The sequence below is a fragment of the Neomonachus schauinslandi genome, chromosome 14 (genome assembly GCF_002201575.2).
Source record: "Neomonachus schauinslandi chromosome 14, ASM220157v2, whole genome shotgun sequence".
Lineage (NCBI taxonomy): Eukaryota > Metazoa > Chordata > Mammalia > Carnivora > Phocidae > Neomonachus > Neomonachus schauinslandi.
Window position 1 is genome coordinate 78,194,379 of NC_058416.1, and position 22,003 is coordinate 78,216,381.

The 22,003-nt window shown below is 38.9% G+C and overlaps 1 protein-coding gene and 1 non-coding gene across 2 annotated transcripts in view; one reads left to right on the forward strand and one right to left on the reverse strand.

Moving 5' to 3' along the window:
* Window positions 1-22,003, forward strand: part of TAOK3 (TAO kinase 3) — a 74,814-nt gene that overhangs the window by 21,966 nt on the left and 30,845 nt on the right. The window contains exons 5-7 of the mRNA XM_021703617.2: window positions 2,821-2,988; window positions 6,695-6,901; window positions 20,284-20,418. Coding sequence (XP_021559292.1) covers window positions 2,821-2,988; window positions 6,695-6,901; window positions 20,284-20,418 — 510 coding nt within the window. The remainder of the gene's footprint in view (window positions 1-2,820; window positions 2,989-6,694; window positions 6,902-20,283; window positions 20,419-22,003) is intronic.
* LOC123326643 lies at window positions 16,147-16,253 on the reverse strand. The gene has a single exon (XR_006541218.1). It is a non-coding gene; the product is annotated as a U6 spliceosomal RNA (small nuclear RNA).

The window sequence follows — 22,003 nt, forward strand, 5'->3', positions numbered from 1 at the left end:
TCTTTTCTTTTTTTTTTTTTTTTTTTGGTTAACTTTAGAGTCTTTTAAGAACTGGTAAGTCTTGGTGAAGAAATTATAACTGAAGTTAAGCTTTATTTCATTGTCTTCTAATTCTGCTACATTTAAGCATACCTTAATTTAATAGACTTTCTTAAAGTTAGCATGTATAATCTTTCCATGTAAAATTATTTCTAGATATCTATTATCCTGAGAGAGAATGTCTGAAATGATGTTCTTTAATTTAGTAATATTTATTTCTGGATGGTGGAACTTGGGATGATTTACTTTCTTTTATGCATTTTTCTGTATTATTTAAATGTTTCAAGGAAATATACTTTCAAGAACAATAAAACCATTATTTTAAAAGGATCTGGGGACCTTTTAGCTGTAGGGGTTTCGAGAATAATGGGCTTTGGAGAACAGGGAAGAAATGGGATTGCAGGCAGAAAGAACATAAGCAAAGGCATGTAGGTGTGAAACACATGGCATGAGTCAAGAACTATCTAGAATGTACTATATGCGTTGGATGGGAAAGAGGATTAGGAGTGACTAGATTTGAACATAGAAATACACCCACTAACCTGGCTGTAAAAGGCCAAATTTCATCATGGAGGCATGTGTTTAAGACATTGAGTGTATCAGTTTTAAAAGGCTTAAACAGGTACGGGTTTAATTATCTTGTGCAATAAGAAGTCCAGGGCATTGAGAAAGGAGATGTTATAAGCAGTCCAGAGCAATAAGCAGCTCAACAATGTCATCATGGATCCAAGCTCCTTCTATCTTCCTACTTTATTATCCTCAGTATGTGGCTTTTATCTTCTTGGTCACAAAATTGCTCCTGCATCTCCAGGACTCAAGTCTTTATCCCAAGAGGGAAAAAGGAGGAAGGGCAGAGTGGGAAACACCTTTTCTTCAGGTGCTTTGCCTTTTTATTCTAGAAAACAAAACTTTCCTCAAGGACTTCTGCCTCTATAGTATCTCACCAGAACTCAGTCATACTGTTATCTGTAACTCCAAAAAAGGCTGGAGTTCAACTCTTTACTTTCTAGTGCTTACAATAAATGAAGGCAAGGAAAAGAGGTTGGAATGGGAGATGAATGGGACACCAGTGTCTGTCACAATGAGTGACACAATCAAGTCTATGTCTTAGAAAGATAACAGCAGTGGTAGACCACCAGAAAACAAACACCAAATGAGGAAACGTGGGTTACAGGCGTAGCTCTTCCGCTATTTGACTGTGTAAATCACTTAACCTCTCCGTGCCTGAATTTCCACACCTTGAAAATAAAAGAATTTCTAAGAGCTATTCTTGCTCTAAAATTCACTGATCCTGAGTTATAGCTTGAAGTTCACTGAAAACCAGTTTGCTCTTATATAATCACAAGTACTAGAGGAGCAAAATAATTTACTTTCTCCCTTTCATGCTCATCTGGTACTATTCAGGCTGCACTCACTTCCAGGAATAGTGTTTCATTTTCAGAAAGGACTCTGCAGAGGAAGAGATATTTTATAAAACCAGGAGCAAAAGCCACAATTCCCCTGACAGCAAAGTCAGGATGAAGAACCACAAGACATGTGCATGTTTTTCTCACAGTGGCCCTACTCCTCTTTTATAGCTGTTTAACTTATGAAGAAATGAAATCCATTCCATCATCCAAGGCCTACCACATTGTATCCCATTTTCCCAATATCTTCAAAGTATAATTTCACATAAGTGAATTTTCCACATAACTAACTTTTCCTTTAAAAAAAAAAACAAACTTCCTCCTCCCACTTTTGATCATTTTCTGCGTAATCTTGTCAAAATACATGATGTACTTCTGTGCCTTCTTAAAGAAAGCATAATGAACATAATTTCACTTCTTGGTGGCTCAGAAACAGTAGTGTTTCATCAACTCTTGGAGTATAAAAAGACTGCATGAGGAGCATTTTCCCCTTTGCAAAATAGCCCACAAACCTTTGTTCATTTTTATGTGGTTGGTTGGTAGGTGTGTTAGTCATGGATTTTCCTGTCTTTTTCTTGACTGTCATGCTGCCTGAAAACTTTCATAGGACAGTTCTTTTTACAACAAATAACTCTAGTTCTAATAGCTCTCCATCCTCTCTTCTCCCACTTCTATTCCCTCTTTCTAAACTGATACAGGCTAAGAAACCAGGAAACCAGAATATGTGTAGAGATCACTGATAATATTGAAAGTGAGGGCCATTTATACCAGGAAAAGTTTAAGGACTTTGGGGCAGTTACTTTCACTCCTCAAAGGCCCTTTTCCCTTATTTCTGGTTGTACAGCTCTGTAAAGGCAAAATGAAGTTGCCAGAATTATGACCTCTAAATAAATTGAGTAACTGCTGTATTTTCAAGCATACACTAGAATGACCACAAGAAAACAAAATATATACAAGTCTGTTTCAACAGGGTAGGGTAGGGTGGGTAGGAGGATTGAGGCAAATTATGACAATAATATCTATAACTCTGCATTGCTTCTACTTGTTATGTATATTCAAATCTTTCGGATTTGAAAGTTACAAGCCTCTAAGCTACTAGTCATTATTACTTATATGTTAAAGTAACCTCAAGAATTCTCAAGTAAACTCTAGGACGAAATCCAAAAAATGGGGCTTGAGGAAGAAGATAAAAACATAGTTATCTCTTTATAAGATTTATGCAAAATGAGAGGCTATATGAAATGAGTCATATCTTATTATTTCTGCAAAATCAATAGGCCTATTTTATGTCTATTTACTTTTATAATGTAAATCTTGCCCCCCAAAATCTGTTTTCTCATTTTCAGTTTCTGTTTATTTCTCCTCCCTCAATCAGCACGATTTTGTTCGACGAGACCGGCCACTACGTGTCCTAATTGACCTCATACAGAGGACAAAAGATGCTGTTCGCGAATTAGATAACCTACAGTACCGAAAAATGAAAAAAATCCTTTTCCAAGAGACGCGAAATGGACCCTTAAATGAGTCACAGGAGGATGAAGAAGTAGGTTCAGTTTATTTGGTAGGCACTGATGGGGTACCTACTACATGGGAAAGTTCTGGACTGGGCACTAGGAAAACCACTTTTGGTGATAAAAATGTAATTGGTGCTTTGGGCCTCAAGAATCATGCAGAGTTGACAAAAGAGACATTCATAAAATAACTCTTATATAAGACAAAATATGAAAAATGCTATTGAGGTGTGTCACCATGCAGGGGTCCATAGTGGGGAGAAAATAAGCCTGCTGGGGGGGGGATTAGTGAAGTTTATGTGCAGGACATGATGTGGGTGGTTTCTGAGAGACAGGCATAGGACATTTTAGGCTCAGGAAAGTGCTGTGCTTTAGGAAGATTATCCTGGCAACAGAGTGTATTACGACAGACTGGAATGTGTCACATTCTGTATAATAGTCCATGCGAGAGGTAATAAAGGCAATGTCAATGGGGATGGGGGGAAAGAACACTTCTGAGAAACACTGTAGAGGTAGATTTGATAATACAGTGCTTCTCATTGAAAGTGACAGTGACAGGTGAAGAGGAGTTTAAGGTGACTCTGAGCATTTTAACCCAGGTGACTAGGGTATGTCAATACAAAGAACAGAGAAAAAGAACCAAGGAGAAAGAGTAGGTTTCGAATGATTTCAGTTTGATACCTGTTGAGGTTAAGGTCCTGGCATCATATGCTGCCGACATTGTATACAGATGAGAGTTTTCAAAGGAGAGGTGACTTTGTGTTTTCTCATTCAAATAACTTAAGAAGGATTGGTTGAGGTAAGGGTAATGACAGTTGGGACACCTGAATGATGACGTCTGGCAGTTGGTTGGAAAATTCAAACCCAGGACATAAGAAAGAGGTCTGGGTAAAGGGTGGTTGGCTGGGGGTCAAGAGCATTAAAATGGTAATGAATCAGGCGTTGAATGTAGAATGGGAAGAGGGCCATGCCATATGAGGGACCCGAGGAAACAAACATCACAGATGTTCAGCAGTCCACAACTTCAAGGACGGAGCAGCCAGTATCATCAGATGCCACAGAGAGGTCAAGTTAGACAAGGACCCCACCCCCCCCCCCAAAAAATGTTAACTGGGTTTTACAAGCAGGGCATTCTTGATGACCTTCATAAAAGCAGCTTTACAGGAGTAGTTAGGATGAATAATAGATAACTGTGGGTTTGTAGAATAAATGGGAAGTGAGAAAGTAGAGACAGTGAAAGATGGTTATTTTTAAGATTCATAAATTTGGATAAGAAGGAAAAGGGACAAAAGGCAGTATGGAGAGAGGTCTGTAAATATGGGGCAGGTCTCTTCATATTTATAGGCAGAGTGGAAGAAGCCAGGACAGAAACATTGAAATTAGATGAGACAGATGTAGTTAAAGAAGTAGGATCTCAGCCAAAATCCATAAGGAACTTATCAAACTCAACACCCAAAGAAGACATGAACAGACATTTCTGCAAAGAAGACATCCAAATGGCCAACAGACATATGAAAAATTGTTCTACATCACTCAGCATCAGGGAAATACAAATCAAAACCTCAATGAGATATCACCTCACACCAGTCAGAATGGCTAAAATTAACAAGTCAGGAAATGACAGATGTTGGTGAGGATGAGGAGAGAAGGGAACCCTCCTACACTGTTGGTGGGAATGCAAGCTGGTGCAGCCACTCTGGAAGACAGTATGGAGGTTCCTCAAAAAGTTGAAAATAGAGCTACCCTATGACCCAGCAATTGCACTACTGGGTATTTACCCCAAAGATACAAATGTAGTGATCCGAAGGGGTACGTGCACCCCAATGTTTATAGCAGCAATGTCTACAATAGTCAAACTATGGAAAGAGCCAAGATGTCCATCAACAGATGAATGGATGAAGAAGATGTGGTGTATATATACAATGGAATATTATGCAGCCATCAAAAAACCCAAAATCTTGCCATTTGCAATGACATGGATGGAACTAGAGGGTATTATGCTAAGCGAAATAAGTCAGTGAGAGAAAGACAAGTATCATATGATCTCACTGATATAAGGAATTTGAGAAACAAGACAGAGGGTCATAGGGGAAGGGAGGAAAAAAATGAAACAAGATAAAACCAGAGAGGGAGACAAACCATAAGAGACTCTTAATCTTAGGAAACAAACTGAGGGTTGCTGGAGTGGTGGGGGGTGGGAGGGATGGGGTGGCTGGGTGATGGACAGTGGGGAGGGTATGTGCTATGGTGAGCACTGTGAATTGTGTAAGACTGATGAATCACAGACCTGTACCTCTGAAACAAATAATACATTATATGTTAAAAAAAAGAAGATACTAGGAAGGGAAAAATGAAGGGGGGGGGGAATCGGAGGGGGAGATGAACCATGAGAGACTATGGACTCTGAGAAACAAACTGAGGGTTTTAGAGGGGAGAGGGGTAGGGGATGGGTTAGCCCGGTGATGGGTATTAAGGAGGGCACGTATTACATGGAGCACTGGGTATTACATGCAAACAATGAATCATGGAACACTACATCAAAAACTAATGATGTAATGTATGGTGACTAACATAATAAAATAAAATTAAAAAAAAAAGAAGTAGGATCTCAGGAAATGCATGGGATAGGAGTATTAGAGCTTTGAACAAAAGAAAGGACTCCTCTAAAACTAGATAAAAAAGAGGAAAGGAATGAACAATGAATTTTATTTTACCTTTTTATATAAAAGAAACAATTATCAATAATTATAAAAATGAAATTCAAAACTGAATTGGACTATAAAATAAAATCTTTAAAAAAAATCTCGATTGTACATATACAAATGATCCCCTTTAATTGGGAAAATAAATCTGTTAAAAATATAATGTATTATCTACCATTTTAAATTACCCAAATTACTTATGCCAGTGATTCCTTAGAGTGCCATGGCTAAGTAACAATTCATTAAAGATATATACATACAGTACGGTTCTTTGAAAATAGGATTTTTTTTTTAACTAAGCTTTAATTATATTATTTAATCTTATATCAAAAGATATCCCACTGTGATGGGTAAATTACATATTCTGATTATTTTACCACTTCTCAAATAGTAGTCTTTGGACTAGCAGTGATGAATACCAGTATTATTTAACAGATATATTTAATATGATCACAGAGGTAAGCATGATAGAATTGCTTGAGGGAAGCAGAATTTAATTACCTGTCCAGGACAGTAGAATTAATATCCCTGCTTAGACATGAAGTTACTCAATAATGATTTGCAAAGGAACATATTGCTTGCCAAATCTCTGAAAACTCTTAACTCTGTTGTAGTTTCAGACGACCTCTGCCCTATTTGTAAATATCCCAGAGGTCACCTGTTCATTTACCTACAATCTTTCTCTATCACCTTGATGTTCCTGAAAGTCTCTTACAAACCTGGCCCAATTTCTGCTTACTGAATAGCAATACAATAATATGATGGTTGCATATGACAGGGGAAAGCCCTGGGCTAGCAGCATTTGGAGCCTTATGACCCATGTCCAGAATGGCCCCTGAGGAAGGCAGAGAAGTGAATCTGAGACATCTGAAAATGGTGGGGGAATAGTGGAGTCACTACATAAAAAGTTTATCTTTGCAGATTTGGCAGAAAAGCAACTTGGCACTGCAGAATTTAGTGTGCTTAATAGCTCAGTCAATGGATTGGCACTTTATCTCCAGTCATCTCTTTTAACCCCCATGCCCCATTTTTCTAGGACAGCGAACATGGAACCGGCCTGATCAGGGAAATGGACAGCCTGGGCAGCAACCATTCCATCCCAAGCGTGTCTGTGAGCACAGGCAGCCAGAGCAGCAGTGTGAACAGCATGCAGGAGGTCATGGATGAGAACAGCTCTGAACCTGTCCTGATGCACGATGACGAAAGCACTATAAATTCCAGTTCCTCTGTTATGCCCAAGAAGGTAGGTTCCGTGGTACCCTTTGCACCTCTCGGCTTTGTCAATGTAGTGAAGGAAGCTCAGGCCACCTGGCATCCAGACGTTTCAGTGGTACCTTTCTACAACTGCAGTATGGGACTAGACCTAGCACTTGAAAGTTTTCTTTTCTTTTTTTTTTTTTTTTTAAAGATTTTTTATTTATTTATTTATTTGACAGAGAGAGACACAGCGAGAGAGGGAACACAAGCAGGAGGAGCGGGAGGGGGAGAAGCAGGCTTCCCACTGAGCAGGGAGCCCAATGCAGGGCTCGATCCCAGGACCCTGGGATCATGACCTGAGCCGAAGGCAGACGCTTAATGACTGAGCCACCCAGGCGCCCCGAACGTTTTCTTGTAGTAAAAAGATAACAAGAGACTATGCAAAGCTATAGCTGGGCCTATTTCTTCATCTTTCTCTCCTGCTACTCTGATGTCAACCATCATCAGTAAATAAAAATAAATAAATCTGTAAATCTTCAAGTCAAAGAAATTGATAAAATGCCTCTCTAAACCAACAACTTTTAATACTGTAATCTTAACACCTTCCTGAATATAACCCTTTGGTTGTGCCCATTTAGAAGTATGCTCTCAGAAGTGTTTCTTAATGTATATTCCCAAGATATCACTTGTTTTAGAAACAGTTTCTGCTCTTTTCTGTTGGTCTCAGATTTATTCTAAAACTAGCTCTGTCAGCTTAAATATTCTGACTTTTGAATGAATGATTCTATTTTTAATTTTTCCTTTGGTTTTCCAATTAAAGATCCTCCTGGGGTGCCTGGGTGGCACAGTTGGTTGAGTCCAGCTCTTGGTTTTGGCTCAGGTTGTGGGATCGAGCCCTGCATCTGGCTCTGTGCTCAGTGCAGAGTCTGCTTAAGACTCTCTTCCCCGGGGCGCCTGGGTGGCTCAGTCGTTGGGCGTCTGCCTTCGGCTCGGGTCATGATCCCAGGGTCCTGGGATCGAGCTCCGCATCGGGCTCCCTGCTCCGTGGGAAGCCTGCTTCTCCCTCTCCCACTCCCCCGCTTGTATTCCTGCTCTCACTAACTCTCTCTCTTTATCAAATAAATAAATAAAATCTTTAAAAAAAAAAAAAAAGACTCTCTTTCCCTCTCCCTGTCCTTCCCCCTCTGTCTCTCAAATAAGTAAATCTAAAAAAAAAAAATCCTCCTTTCATACAGACCTGTCATGGTTTATAAGTTGAAGTACTTCATGAAAAAAAAAGAAAAAAAAAAAAAGTCTTAAAGTTTCTTGCAGAGCATTTTCTGTAAGATGAGTATTATACAGGGGCACCTGGGTGGCTCAGTCGTTAAGCGTCTGCCTTCGACTCAGGTCATGATCCCAGGGTCCTGGGATCGAGCCCCACATCGGGCTCCCTGCTCTGCCGGAAGCCTGCTTCTCCCTCTCCCACTCCCCCCTGCTTGTGTCCCTCTCTCGCTGTGTCTCTCTCTGTCAAATAAATAAACAAAATCTTTTTTAAAAAAAATGAGTATTATACAGAATTACCAATAATTCTTTGGATGAAGTCCCAAAAATGTTTTGAGTGACTTTAGGTAAGCAGTCCATAGTGTAGAATTATATGAAAGAATCTCTTTATTTTTTCTTGTAAGGTATATATGTACTTGTTTTAATAAATGCTAATTTCAGTGATAGAGCATGTTTAAGAATTTTTTTCACTTAAACTTCAATTGGTGCATTTTCCTTGGGACAAAAAGGAAATTGAACAGGTAAGGATGAAGGGCAGGAGAAAATATATTGGTCCCTGGTCATAAGTAGTGGAGGGATACACATTTATTTTCTGAACGGATTAACTTATTAATTTATTCAACAAAAATTGGTGAGGACTTCTACTGCGTGCCAAGAACTATGGTAGGTCCTGTGGATACGTAGGAAATAAAACACACATAACACTTTCATGAAACTTATTCTCTATGGGGGAGATTAGGAAAATAATTGTACAATTAACTATATCATGTGATTATGAAAATTCTGCTCTGGGTAAAAGGAGTATTTAATCTATCAGGGAGTCGTGGAAAGCCTACCCAGTGAAGTAACGTTTAAGCTAAAACTTCACAGATAAGTAGACGTTAGCTAACCTGGGGTGAGAGATGGGGATGAATCAGAAAATAAGTGCAAAAGCCCTGAGACAAAAAGAACTTTGTATGTTCAAGGAAGAGGGGAAAGGTCAGAGAAGTTAGAGCTTGGTGAGCAGTGTGAAGAGTGAATGGAATCTAGAGAGACAGCAAGGACCAAGTTATCAGAAAGCCATGGAAGCATTTTGAGTAAAGGAGTTATAGCATACAGATGCAGAAATCTGCTAAGAGTTCAGCATTGGCAGCCAGCCTTCTTTAAACATGGGCAAGTGATCCTATATTTGAAAGGTAGAAAAGAAGGTTTTGCTGGGCTTTCTTTTTGGAAGTAGCTGTCATGGATGCTGACAAATCTGGCTCTTTCCTTTCTATTACCTCTGGAGTTCCATGGGTATAGGGATCAAAAGAAAACTAATTCACTGGATTTTTTTACTCCAGGACCCCTCAAATGAGAACAGAATTAGAAGAAAGATACCACTGGCACAGTCAACAAGAAGGAAAACCCTAGTCTTGAACTCACTGGAGATTTTAATTCTAATTTTGGTGTGTGATGGTACAGACCTGTCTTGTGATAATAGAGGTTTTTCAATACTTTTTTCTCTTGCATGTAATCACTTAAGAATAGATGTTAATATATGGGGCACCTGCGTGGCACATTTGGTTAAGCGACCAACTCTTGGTTTCTGCTCAGCTCATGATCTCAGGGTCGTGAGTTCGAACCCCACATTGAACCCTGCATCAGGCTCCCCACTCAGCACTTAAGTTTCTCTCTCCCTCTGCCCCTCCCCACCCACGTTCTCTCTCCCTCTCTCAAAATAAATCTTGTTCTTTTTTTTTTAAAGATTTTATTTATTTATTTGAGAGAGAGAGACAGAGAGAGAGCATGAGAGGGGGGAGGGTCAGGAGGGTCAGAGGGAGAAGCAGACTCCCTGCCGAGCAGGGAGCCCGATGCGGGACTCGATCCAGGGACTCCAGGATCATGACCTGAGCCGAAGGCAGTCGCTTAACCAACTGAGCCACCCAGGCGCCCATAAATCTTGTTTTTAAAAAAAGAATAGATATTAATTTATATTCTGAAATAGATGGTCGTTGTATTTGATCCATATAAAATGTTTGTCAGGAAGAATTTAAGTTATATAATGTATTTCTATTTTATTATGGAATAAATATATAGAGGAAATGTGATGAAAGAAAATTGAAAAACACTTGTGAATAGAACTGAATGAATTAATTGAACTGAAAATATAAGCAGGCTAACCAAAAGCAACACACAGAATGGGACCAAATATTTGCAGATCATATTTGCATATCTAATATTTGCATATCTAATAAGGGATTGATATTCAAAATAGAGAGCGAGCGGGGCGCCTGGGTGGCTCAGTCGTTAAGCGTCTGCCTTCGGCTCAGGTCATGATCCCGGAGTCCTGGGATCGAGCCCCGCGTCGGGCTCCCTGCTCCGCAGGAAGCCTGCTTCTCCCTCTCCCATTCCCCCTGCTTGTATTCCCTCTCTCGCTGTGTCTCTCTCTGTCAAATAAATAAATAAAATCTTTAAAAAAAAAAATAGAGAGGGAGCTCCTAAAACTCAACAACCAAAAAATGATCAACCCAAATCGAAAATGAGCAAAGGACTTGAATAGACATTTCTCCAAAGAAGATAAACAAATAACCAATAAGCACATGAAAAGATGCTCAATATCATCAATCACTAAAGAAATGCAAATCAAAACTACAGTAAGATACCACCTCATGCCCATTAGGATGGCTACTATCAAAAAAACAAAAAATGACAAGAGTTGGCAAGGATGTATAAAAATCGGAACCCTTGTACACTGTTGATAGGGATATAAAATGGTATAGCTGCTGTGGAAAACAGTATGGTAGTTCCTCAGAAAAATTAAAAATAGAATTGCCACATGATCCAGCACTTCCACTTCTGGATATATACCCTCAAAAATTTAAAGTAGGGTCTCAAGGAAATATTTGTACAACTGTGTTCATAACAGCATTAATTATAATAGCTAAAATTTGGAAGCAACCCAAATGTCCATTGATGGATGAATAGATAAGCAAAATATAGTATATATGTGCAATGGAATATTATTCAGCCTTAAAAAGGAAAAGAATTTCTGACATACACTACAACATGGATAAATCATGAGGAGTGAAATATGCCGGTAACAAAACGACAAATACTGTATGATTCCACTTATATGAGGTATTTAGAGTAGCTAAAATCATAAAGACGGAAAGTAGCATGGTGGCTGCCAGAGGCTGAGGAGAGGGAAGAAATGGAGAGTTGTTTAATGGGGACAAGTTTCAGTTGTACAAGATGAAAGAGTTACGAGGATGGATGGGGGTGATGGTTGCACAACATTATAAGTCTATTTAATAGCCCTGAACTGTATACTTAAAAATAATTAAGATGGTTAATTTATATATATTTCACCACAATAAAAAAAAGGGGGGAATGTAGGCAGGCAATAAAAGTAGAATATGTTATATGTGAAAACTGAATATTAAATATGGTATCTCTTCATGAGACCCATTTAAATCCTATACCTGGGCTTAAAAATTTATCATTCAACAGAAATACAAAAATTATTCAGAAACTTCATATCTGTTGGTATGCTTGACTTCCTAAAAGTTTTCCACTTGGGAACATAAATGAAATAGGATCTTAAGCTCTCAATAGAAAATTTTATATAATGGATCATAGGAATGAGGACACAAGTTTATAGTTCTGTCTGCCACTGTTAGTGTTATTTTACTTTAGGCAAATCACAAACCTCTCTGGGCCTCAGTTTCTCCATCTGTAAAATTAGGAGTTCTGTATGGTTTCAGAGATCCCTTCCAGCTCTTAAATTCTGTGTTTCTCTTCCTGTAATCTTTTTTTTTTAAAGGTTTTATTTATTTATTTGACAGAGAGAGAGAGAGCACAAGCAGGGGGAGCAGGCAGAGGGAGAAGCAGGCTCCCCGCTGAGCAGGGATCCCCATGCAGGGCTCAGTCCCAGGACCCTGGGATCATGAGCTGAGCCGAATGCAGACACTTAACGACTGAGCCACGCAGGCACCACTATTCCTGTAACCTTTAGAGAAGCAGATCTCTCATGTGACTTTCAAGCTGTTTTGTAGAAAGGTGCCTCAGGAACAAGCCTCATCCATACCTCCCCCAGGACAAGGCCGGCTTTTATCTCTTACATTATGCGTTTGGATTTCACTTAAGATTTCACTTAAAAAGGGAGATTTTTCTAAAAACCACTGTTGTTGTTGTTTTTAAGATTTTATTTATTCACTTGACAGAGAGAGACACAGCGAGAGAGGGAACACAAGCAGGGGGACTGGGAGAGGGAGAAGCAGGGGGAGTGTGAGAGGGAGAAGCAGGCCTCCCACTGAGCAGGGAGGCCTGATGTAGGGCTCCATCCCAGGACCCGGGGAACACAACCTGAGCCGAAGGCAGACGCTTAACGACTGAGCCACCCAGACACCCCTAAAAGCCACTGTTCTGATCAGTCCCTCCTTCTTCATGCAGATGGCATAGCGGTGACATTATATTACATGTAGGTGCAGGTAACATTTAGGTCATAGGGTAGATTCTCTGGGAAGCAGAGCTGAAACAGTTTCAAGCAGCAATTTGTTTTTTGGGAGTTTCCTTTGGGATCAACACCTGTGGAAGAGAGAAGGAAGCAGCATTAGGCAGAGGGTGAAGTTGAAGTGAGATAGCAGACCTAACAGCCGCCTCAGCCAACCCCTAAGGGAGCTGTGGGGCTAAAATGACCCTTCAGAGTTGTCCAAACTGAGCCAGAAGAGCTGGGCCTTGTTACTCTCACCCAGACCAGTCACTGAATATGAGCAACCTGGGAAGGGTGTGAACTTGCTCAAGGCTGCTCTCTGCAGCCAAGACCGCCCCTAAATGGACTGCCAGCATTCTGGCAGCAAGTCTTTTCTTAGAGGCGGATCTAGGTGGTGCATTTCTGAGTCTACCATAACTTGTGACAACAAAGATTTTTTTTTTTTTTAGATTTTATTTATTTATTTGACACAGAGAGACACAGTGAGAGAGGGAACACAGCAGGGGGAGTGGGAGAGGGAGAAGCAGGCTTCCCGCCGAGCAGGGAGCCCGATGTGGGACTTGATCCCAGGACCCTGGGATCATGACCTGAGCTGAAGGCAGACGCTTAACTGACTGAGCCACCCAGACGCCCCAACAAAGATTATTTTTAAAGAAAGCAATCAATATTGTTTTATAAAACATTTACCAGTTTTGCATGGGTCTGTGACCAGAATCTTAGAAAAGCCTATATATCACTAAATTATCATACTACAACCAGTGTTCTACCCATTATCTCATTATCCTATTTTATTTTCTTTTTAATACTTGCCACCATCTAATATTATATTATGTATTAATTTGTTTATATTATTTCATTAGTAGAATGTAAATTTCATTAAGGCAAAGACTATGCCTGCCTTGTTCCACACTACATCTTAACACCTGAACAGTGCCTGGCATAGCACAGTAAATAACTACATAGCATAGTAAATAACTATGGAATGAATGAATGAATGGACGAACAAACAAAAAACACAAGGAATGAATGAATTGCCAGAGACTAAACATCATGCTATTTTGGTTCATTGAACATATGGATTAAAAGGGTTAAATAATCTTAAGTATTGTCTTTATGGTTTAAATTAAATAGCATTTCCCCAATAATTATACTCCAGACAGTAAGAACATGCTTAATAAATACCAAAATATAAGAATAAGGGTGGGAGATTTTCTTGGCACCCCATCTTGATTGTTGCAATCAAGCAGACATTATCCTAAATTAGTTAAATCATAGATATGAAACAGATTGCCATTTTATATAAGAAGTAAACTTACTTTTAAAGGCCATGCGCAACCAGTTAAGAGTGTGACTTGAAATTAACTGCTCTGCATCCAGAATAAAGATGCCCTGATTTTAGCAGGACAGTTCTATCACAGATCAAGCCCCCAAAAATGTGGTGGGACACTGAAAATTTTCCTTTGGCATCAGAATTTCAGGTTACTTCTTTTTCTCCAGTCCTCGCCTCTATTCTGGTCTTTCCCAGGCCCTGAAGGGACCCTAATCTAATCTCCCTTTTGAGTAAAAATGACGTTGTAAGTCTAAAAGTGTATTCAGACAAAATAAACTTTAAGCACTTTTCCCCTTGCTAATGTTGCCACGCTGCTTTTTCCAATAATGAGAATATCACCATATCTCTAGACAGTTAGCTCCTCAAGGACATCTCTCTTCTCCTACCACCCAGCATAGTGTCTGTCACATAGTAAGTACTCAATAAATGTTTTGTGAACTAAAATGAAGATGAACTTATATAGGACACAACTCTACATATGCCTCAATTCTCGATTTTTCCCAGAGGACTCCAGAACAAACTCCTAATCCAAATTAGGTTTTCTGCTGTTACCTAGCCTACTTCTGAGCCTCTGCCCTACTCCTTAAAATCATTGTGGATGTAGCAGCAGCAAACAGATCTTAATAGTGTTCTAACCAACAAAGTCTGTTCTTTTAATCTGCCAGTGAAAAGGTATGCTTTTATTTTAGGTCTAAAATCAGTTATCTTTGCCTGCTCCTGCCTTCTATTAATACAGATCATAAGACTTTAATATATTAAAGTGTTCGCTAATCAGTTTGTTCTTTTAGGTATGCCTAATGAACTCCAGTCATCATGGCCCTCTTTTAGAGATTATTTTAAAAAATCATTCTATCCTAACTCCTAAAGCTTTATTTGGCCTTTTTCCTATTCGTCAGTGTTCTCCCCCCACCCCACCCGCCCCTTCTTTAAAAAAAGAACGGCTTTCACCATTTTTGTGGGAGAAAAAAAAAAGCTGCCCTGAGGGGATAGGATGTTCTAGCTTAATTTTCACTTGCTTCGGTGGCCTTTCCTATTATTTTTGCTGAAGAGAGAGGTGGGTTCTTTGACTCTTCAAGTCATATTTGGCAAAGTAAAAGTAAATTAACATACGAAGGTAATGTTTCTCAAACAGAGCAGTCATACAAACCACCTCTCTACAGTAGCATCTTTGTCCTCTGTGTTCTAGTCATTTTTTTCTCCCTAGTAGCTATCCTCCCCAGTAAAGATAACTTTGTCCATCTTTTTCCCTTCCTCTAGCCCCAGTTTTCAATAGCGACAACTGCGTATGCAATAATTTAATAATTTTGAAATGAACAGAAACCAAAGAGTGATGGTGGGTTTGTTGATCCCTTCTCCACAGCATAAAAAGTGTGGGAATCTATAAAAAGGCTTCTCATCATCCGATAAAAGCCATTTTTAGATCCTCTTCCTGCCCCTTGTGCTTGTGTGTCGCAATTTTATGACTTTCTTAGAGTACAGAGTGGCAGGTTTTTATGAAATACAAATCTGAATTCTGTTAAATAATACAAGAGAAAATGTCATTTTCCCACAATCTTCTCAGACTTATATTCGTGAACTTATTTATTCAGCAAACATTTACTGAATGCCTACTAAGTATCAAGCCCTAGGTGGGCACTAGGGAGACAGATTTTCAAGCCACATTTACTGTTTTCAGAAAGCTCGCAGTCTCATGCACAGACACACAAGTAAGTATGTGATAGTATGATAAAGGTATACCCAAAGTATAACAGTATCCACACGAGTGGTTTCCAGGGTTAATTTTGAGTTAATCTGGAAACCCTAAACAAGCAACTACACCATGAATCTTAATTTCAGAATCTTAATAAATAGATAATTAGAGAAAAACATTTAAATAAAAGTAAAGCCCCTGTTGAGGGTATAATAGTAAAATTTGTGCTTCATGCTTCGTGTACGTCAGTATGTTGTATAAAAGTTCAATTCTTGGGCGCCTGGGTGGCTCAGTTGGTTAAGCGACTGCCTTCGGCTCAGGTCATGATCCTGGAGTCCCGGGATTGAGTCCCGCATCGGGCTCCCTGCTCGGCAGGGAGTCTGCTTCTCCCTCTGACCCTCCTCCCTCTCATGCTCTCTGTCTCTCATTCTCTCTGTCTCAAATAAATAAATAAAATCTAAAAAAATAAAAAATAAAGTTCAATTCTCTTTGCTAAAGATTTGACCAAAATTACATCTTCTTTTCCTTTTAATCTGAAGAAGTTATATTTATTTTATTTTTTTAATGGAACGCTTCACGAATTTGCATGTCATCCTTGCGCAGGGGCCATGCTAATCTTCTCTGTATCGTTCCAGTTGTAGTATATGTGCTGCTAAAGCGAGCACAGGAAGTTTTATTTATTTATTTTTTTGCAGTGAAAGAACATTATAAATTTACCTGGTTAACATAGATTTACTTAAAACTGGTCCTCAACCATTTGGCATTTGAAAGATCTATTTTGTTTATTCCCAGATGGTAATATTTTAAAGATAAATTATAAACAAGACCTGTATTTTGTCTTGGTAAAGTAGAGCATGATATTTGTTCTTTTAAAAAAGAAAAAGATTTTATTTTTAAGTAATCTCTACCCCCAACCTGGGGCTCAAACTTAACAACCCCAAGATCAAGAATCGCATGCTCTGCCAACCGAGTCAGCCAGGCACCCCGATATTTGTTCTTAATCTTCTAAAATCATTTTCAGCATCAAAGATGTTGGCCCTCACACTATTTGTAAATAATCTGCATCAGGGCCTAATTGCAAAAAATAGCAAATTATCCCTTTCCATTATTAGTCTTAAAATGTGTTCAGAAAGTCTGGGAGCCAGGTATGGTGCTCGTTTTCAAAGGGACAGCTATTTGAAGGGGAAGTATAACCAACAGACAATATACCCAGTAAAGTTGATAATTTAATTTGTGCTTCTCAAGTCACATTTCCCTCATTTTAAATTGCTTCATTGTTTAAGTTGTCTTCAGAATTATAAACTTGTTTTATGCAATGGAATTGAATATTTTAAAATTCATTTTCCTGTGCATTTGAAATGGATGTCTACTGTTAGACTAAAATTTTACCTCATTTTGTGGTCTCTCACATAATATTTGAAGAGTTTTAGTGTGCGGATAGGTTATGAAGTTGCTGTGGAAAACTAAGAGTTCTATTATAAAATGAAAAAAATTTAAGCTGGAATAAAGAATTATACTGTTATCGTTATGTACTATTTTTGAAGTAGATTAAAATTTTGGACCTATTCAGATTAGCTTTTAGAGTAGCATTATTGGGGCGCCTGGGTGGCTCATTCGTTAAGCGTCTGCCTTCAGCTCAGATCATGATCCCAGGGTCCTGGGATTGAGCCTCGCATCAGGCTCCCTGCTCAGTGGGAAGCCTGCTTCTCCCTCTCCCACTCCCCCTGCTTGTGTTCCCTCTCTTGCTGTGTCTCTGTCTGTCAAATAAATAAATAAAATCTTTAAAGTAGCATTATTTTTTTCCGAGGGGATGGGGAAAAAATAATAAAATAGCATTAATTTAGAAATATACCTTAGTGGGTTATTGAATTAGCTGTGTTAATTAAAATCACTATGATTTTGAATTTTAACTTTTCCAGTGTATTCCAATATTCTTGGTTTAAAAATTTAGCAAATATAATGTGACTTTTAATTTGCTAAGCAAGATCCTAGCCCATAAGTATTAATTTTTATCTGAGAGAAAACACACTAATAATATTAAAATGATACATATTTGTACATGAGTATGTTTCACATTATTCTGTTAAGTGAACTGTGTAGATTCTAGTGTCACTACTTATCTTTGTAAGTCAAGTTATTACAATTTGAAACTGAGCTGCTACCTCTCAGTCAGTGAACTTAATGTTAGCTAATTAATAATCACCAAAGTTTGACTTCTTAAGGCCTCCTATAAAACCACAGGACCCTACCTAGTTTGTCTCATCTGATTGCTGCCATTTAGAAGCTTCTTGTTTTTCTGGGACTGTAACATTAGGTAAGATCAATTTTGGAGAGGGGCGCCTGGGTGGCTGAATTGGTTAAGCGTCTGCCTTCGGCTCAGGTCATGATCCCAGGGTCCTGGGATTGAGTCCGCATCAGGCTTCCTGCTCAAGTGGGGAGTCTGCTTCTCCCTCTCCCTCTGCCCCTCCCCACCAACTCATGTTCTCACTCACTCTGCTCTCTCTCTCTCTCAAATAAATAAAAATAAAAAATCTTTAAAAAAATCAATTTTGGAGATAAATGTAACTTATTAATAAATATCCAGCAATGTGAATGGCAGTAGATCCCAGTGCCTTCCTCCCTAGAACCTTAAACCTAGTGCATAAATCCTAGTCCCATACCTGATCTCTCTTTGCCCTATAAAATAAGAGGTTAGATTTCCTGGGAACTAATATAGAAGTTTTAATTGGCCTATCAAGGTTGGTTGGTTGTTCTTTTTTTAATCTCAAAAATGTGGGTTGAGGTACATTTTTAACCTATAGTACTATCTAATAGAACTAATTGCAGGGCATCTGGGTGGCTCAGTCGGTTGAGCGTCTGCCTTCGGCTCAGGTCATGGTCCCAGGGTCCTGGGATCAAGCCCCGCGTTGCATTGGGCTGCCTGCTCAGTGGGAGGCCTGCTTCTCCCTCTCCCACTCCCCCTGCTTATGTTCCCTCTCTCGCTGTCTCTCTCTCTGTCAAATAAATAAATAAAATTAAAAAAAAAAAAACAACTGCAGTGATGGAAAGGATTTATATCTGCACTTTTCAGTATGGTAGCCATAGTTAGTGGCTGCCTTAAAACATAGCTGGTGTGACTTGGGAACAGAATTTTACATTTTATTTAATTTAAATATCCATGTGGCTACTGGCTATCTTATAAGACAGCATAACAATAGAATATCCTTGAATTGGACATATATGTCCTCAATGGCATTAAAGGTCCCTTCATTATTTAAAAACAAAATAGACCTCAATACAGTAAATTGAAAAAAAAAATTTCTAAATATAGATGTAATGGTAGATGCCTTCCTAACATTCTGGAGCATTCTAAATTTATAAATGGAAAAAGAAAATCAGCCCAATGGTAAATTTAATCTTGGCTCTTGACTTTTACCTAAAAACCTGGATATAAAAATTTAATTTCCCTCAAGAATATGTGTCTTGACTTTTAAAAATTTTAGATGATATAATAAAATTTTGTGTTTCTAAACCTCTTCAATTTTTGTTTTCTGTTGAAAGAGCGAACAATTATTTAAAAAACATTTATCAGGTAGTCATAGACAAAATGCAAAACTGACTTCTCACAGATGGTTTCTCCTAAAACCCTAGGGCAATAAGGGAATTAATTTCTCCTTCCCCATCCTGAACATGTACTATTTAAAAATCCCCCATGGTTGTACATGTTTTTGAGCTATTATTATAGCATCTTTTTTCCTGAAGGGTTAAGAGCTACTTACTGACTGACCACTCCATCTTTTATAGAGAAAAGCATCACCCTTTGAAAGCATTTTCCCCTTTAAAACTCATTTAAATTGCATTTAAGAAACATCCATTATTACCCTTCCAGGGAATGTTATTTTTCACTGGGCGTTACAACAAGATTAAGCATCTCTGCCTATCAAGAAGCACAGATTTGATTAAATCAGCCAAGGACATTAAATGCTAGCCTTACTCACTCTAGTGACCATATCGAGACTGAGTTGAGGAAGAATTTGTGAAAGTATCATTTGGTTAAAATTGCATGCCTGTCTCTTTAAATCTAAAAAAAAATCCTTTCAGAAGCTGTAGAGAGAAGGTGCTAGAACTGTGTACGATCATGACTGGAAAGCAGGATCCCTCAGTGACTGCCGAATCTTCCCAGCACAAGATAGAGAGGCAGTTCAGCACAAGCCTACACTGGTTCTAGGCAGAACGATGATCCTACCGAACAGATCTCAAATAAAATTAAATTGAGAAAGCAGATCTTTCAAGGGAATGAGGCGGAGGCTCGCTTTTATGTTAAAAGCAACCAGCATCCTCCTTGCTAGACATGGACATGACATTTTTAAAGGAATTATTTGGTTACAGCATTTTAAGCAAACTGTTCTAAGGAGTCTGTACATTGCATTGTTTTTTCTATTCTTTTTTTCTTTTGCATATATGTAATTCTGGAGGTAAAGAAAAAGCCTGCCAGGGATTCAGAAGGCATCCCACTAGCGATCAGCTGACATTCCTAACTGAAGGCTGCAATGTGTTGCTTATTCATTTTGTACCGTGGGAGCTGCGGGGACTAGCAGAGAGCTAAACTATGCATTTCAAACAGCAGTGCTTGTGCAGAAAGAGGGGTGAGAGAGAGGCAGCCGGCGAGGAAAGAGCACAGCTGGACTTTCTCCTTGTTTTTATCCATTTCTGCAGGATCATGTATTCATAAGGGATGAGGCGGGCCACGGCGATCCCAGGCCTGAGCCGCGGCCTACCCAGTCAGTTCAGAGCCAGGCCCTCCACTACCGGAACAGAGAGCGCTTTGCCACGATCAAATCAGCATCTTTGGTAAGCAAACACCCCTCTACCCACCTTCCCTTCCTTCCCCTCCTCCCCATCTGGCAGCCTCTCGCCCTCCCTGAGCCTCTCTCGGCTTCATGGATGGGAGGAAAGGAGTCAAGAATGTTTTCTCCCTCCTAATAATTTTATTCATTTTAGAAAAAATCTGTTGGCATGGCAACCTGATCTCAGATATTTTAGCATTGTCTACGGCATGGAAAAAAAAACCTTTGTGTGTGTGTGTGTATGTGTGTGTGTATTTATATATGCTGTATGTGCAAAATAAAAGGCCTTTAAGATGAAGTTGCTAACCTATCCAATTTTTTAAAAGCTATTTGTCTTTTCATTGAAATAATAATGCTAAAAAAATTTTAAAGGTATTTGATGTATGTGCAGGGCACTATGCTTCTTTTTGTATAGATGCATGTGTGTTTGTAATGTATACACACATATCAAAAGATAAGACACAATTTTTTAAAATATATCACTGCTAGCTAATGTATGTAATTGTAGAAAATAAGGTACTAGCTTCCTAGGGATGAATTGCTGGTTCGTTCTGGTTCATTCATTTATTTATTGCAACAATGGTAGTGGCTGCACTTCCCCATTTAACCCCTGAAGAATTTCCTGGCACAAATAAAGCAAGAAGGGCTTTGTAGGAGAGGATATGGATGGTTGTGGAAGAAAAGATACTGTAGGATCCTTCAGCATTTTTACTATTGCAAATGTGATTGCTGGATGCCCTTGTAGTAGCAAAAGGGGTGTGTGCTGGAAGAGTTAGTTTCCATGCCTCCTCCCCTTGGCCCCCCACGCGTGCGCCTGCGCGCTCCCATACTCACACACACACACTCACATCGTTTCATCCTTGGCACTCTAAACTCTCTTTAATCTTTTGCTTCTGAATCTCGCTTCTCGGCCAGAAAAATTATTGAAATTTTCGTTGTTTTGCCCCGATTGATGTTAGAGGTCACATGGGCAGGAAGAGTTAGTGTACGCTGCCTGGCTATTACATTTAGAACCTGTGATGACATCATCCGAGGCCGACCCAGAAATTATTTTTCTTGTCCTATTTTTTAAACCTGATTTCCACTTTTATCTCTCAAGTCTTTCAAAGGCTTCAATTATCTTTGGAATCGATAATGGATTATAATCTTTAAAAACGCAAATATGAGGAAAATGGAAGTTAAAGCACCTACATATTGCTATGCCTGCTGCTATCTAAAAGCAAGCATTTTAATTGAGACTGCTTATCAATAAGCCTACCTTTAAGTTCCTTTGTATAGAAGGAAATGGGCAATTTTTCATTTTAAATGAATGTTATACTGTGTAATGGAGATACAAAAATGTCCACTGTGTATTTGCTAACAATTGCTAAGCACCTAAAGAAAAAACATGCTTTTGAGTCTAAATAAAGCACCATGAAATTAATAAATATCTTTATGTCATGATACCTGACCAAAAAAAAAAAAATTTTATTTTATTTTATGTAATATTCTTACTTACCACCGACTCTTGTGAGACTTGTATCTTTATCCAGACATGTTCATGTTGAAATGAGAGGAGAAATGGTGAGCAGCCACTGAGACTCAGAGCA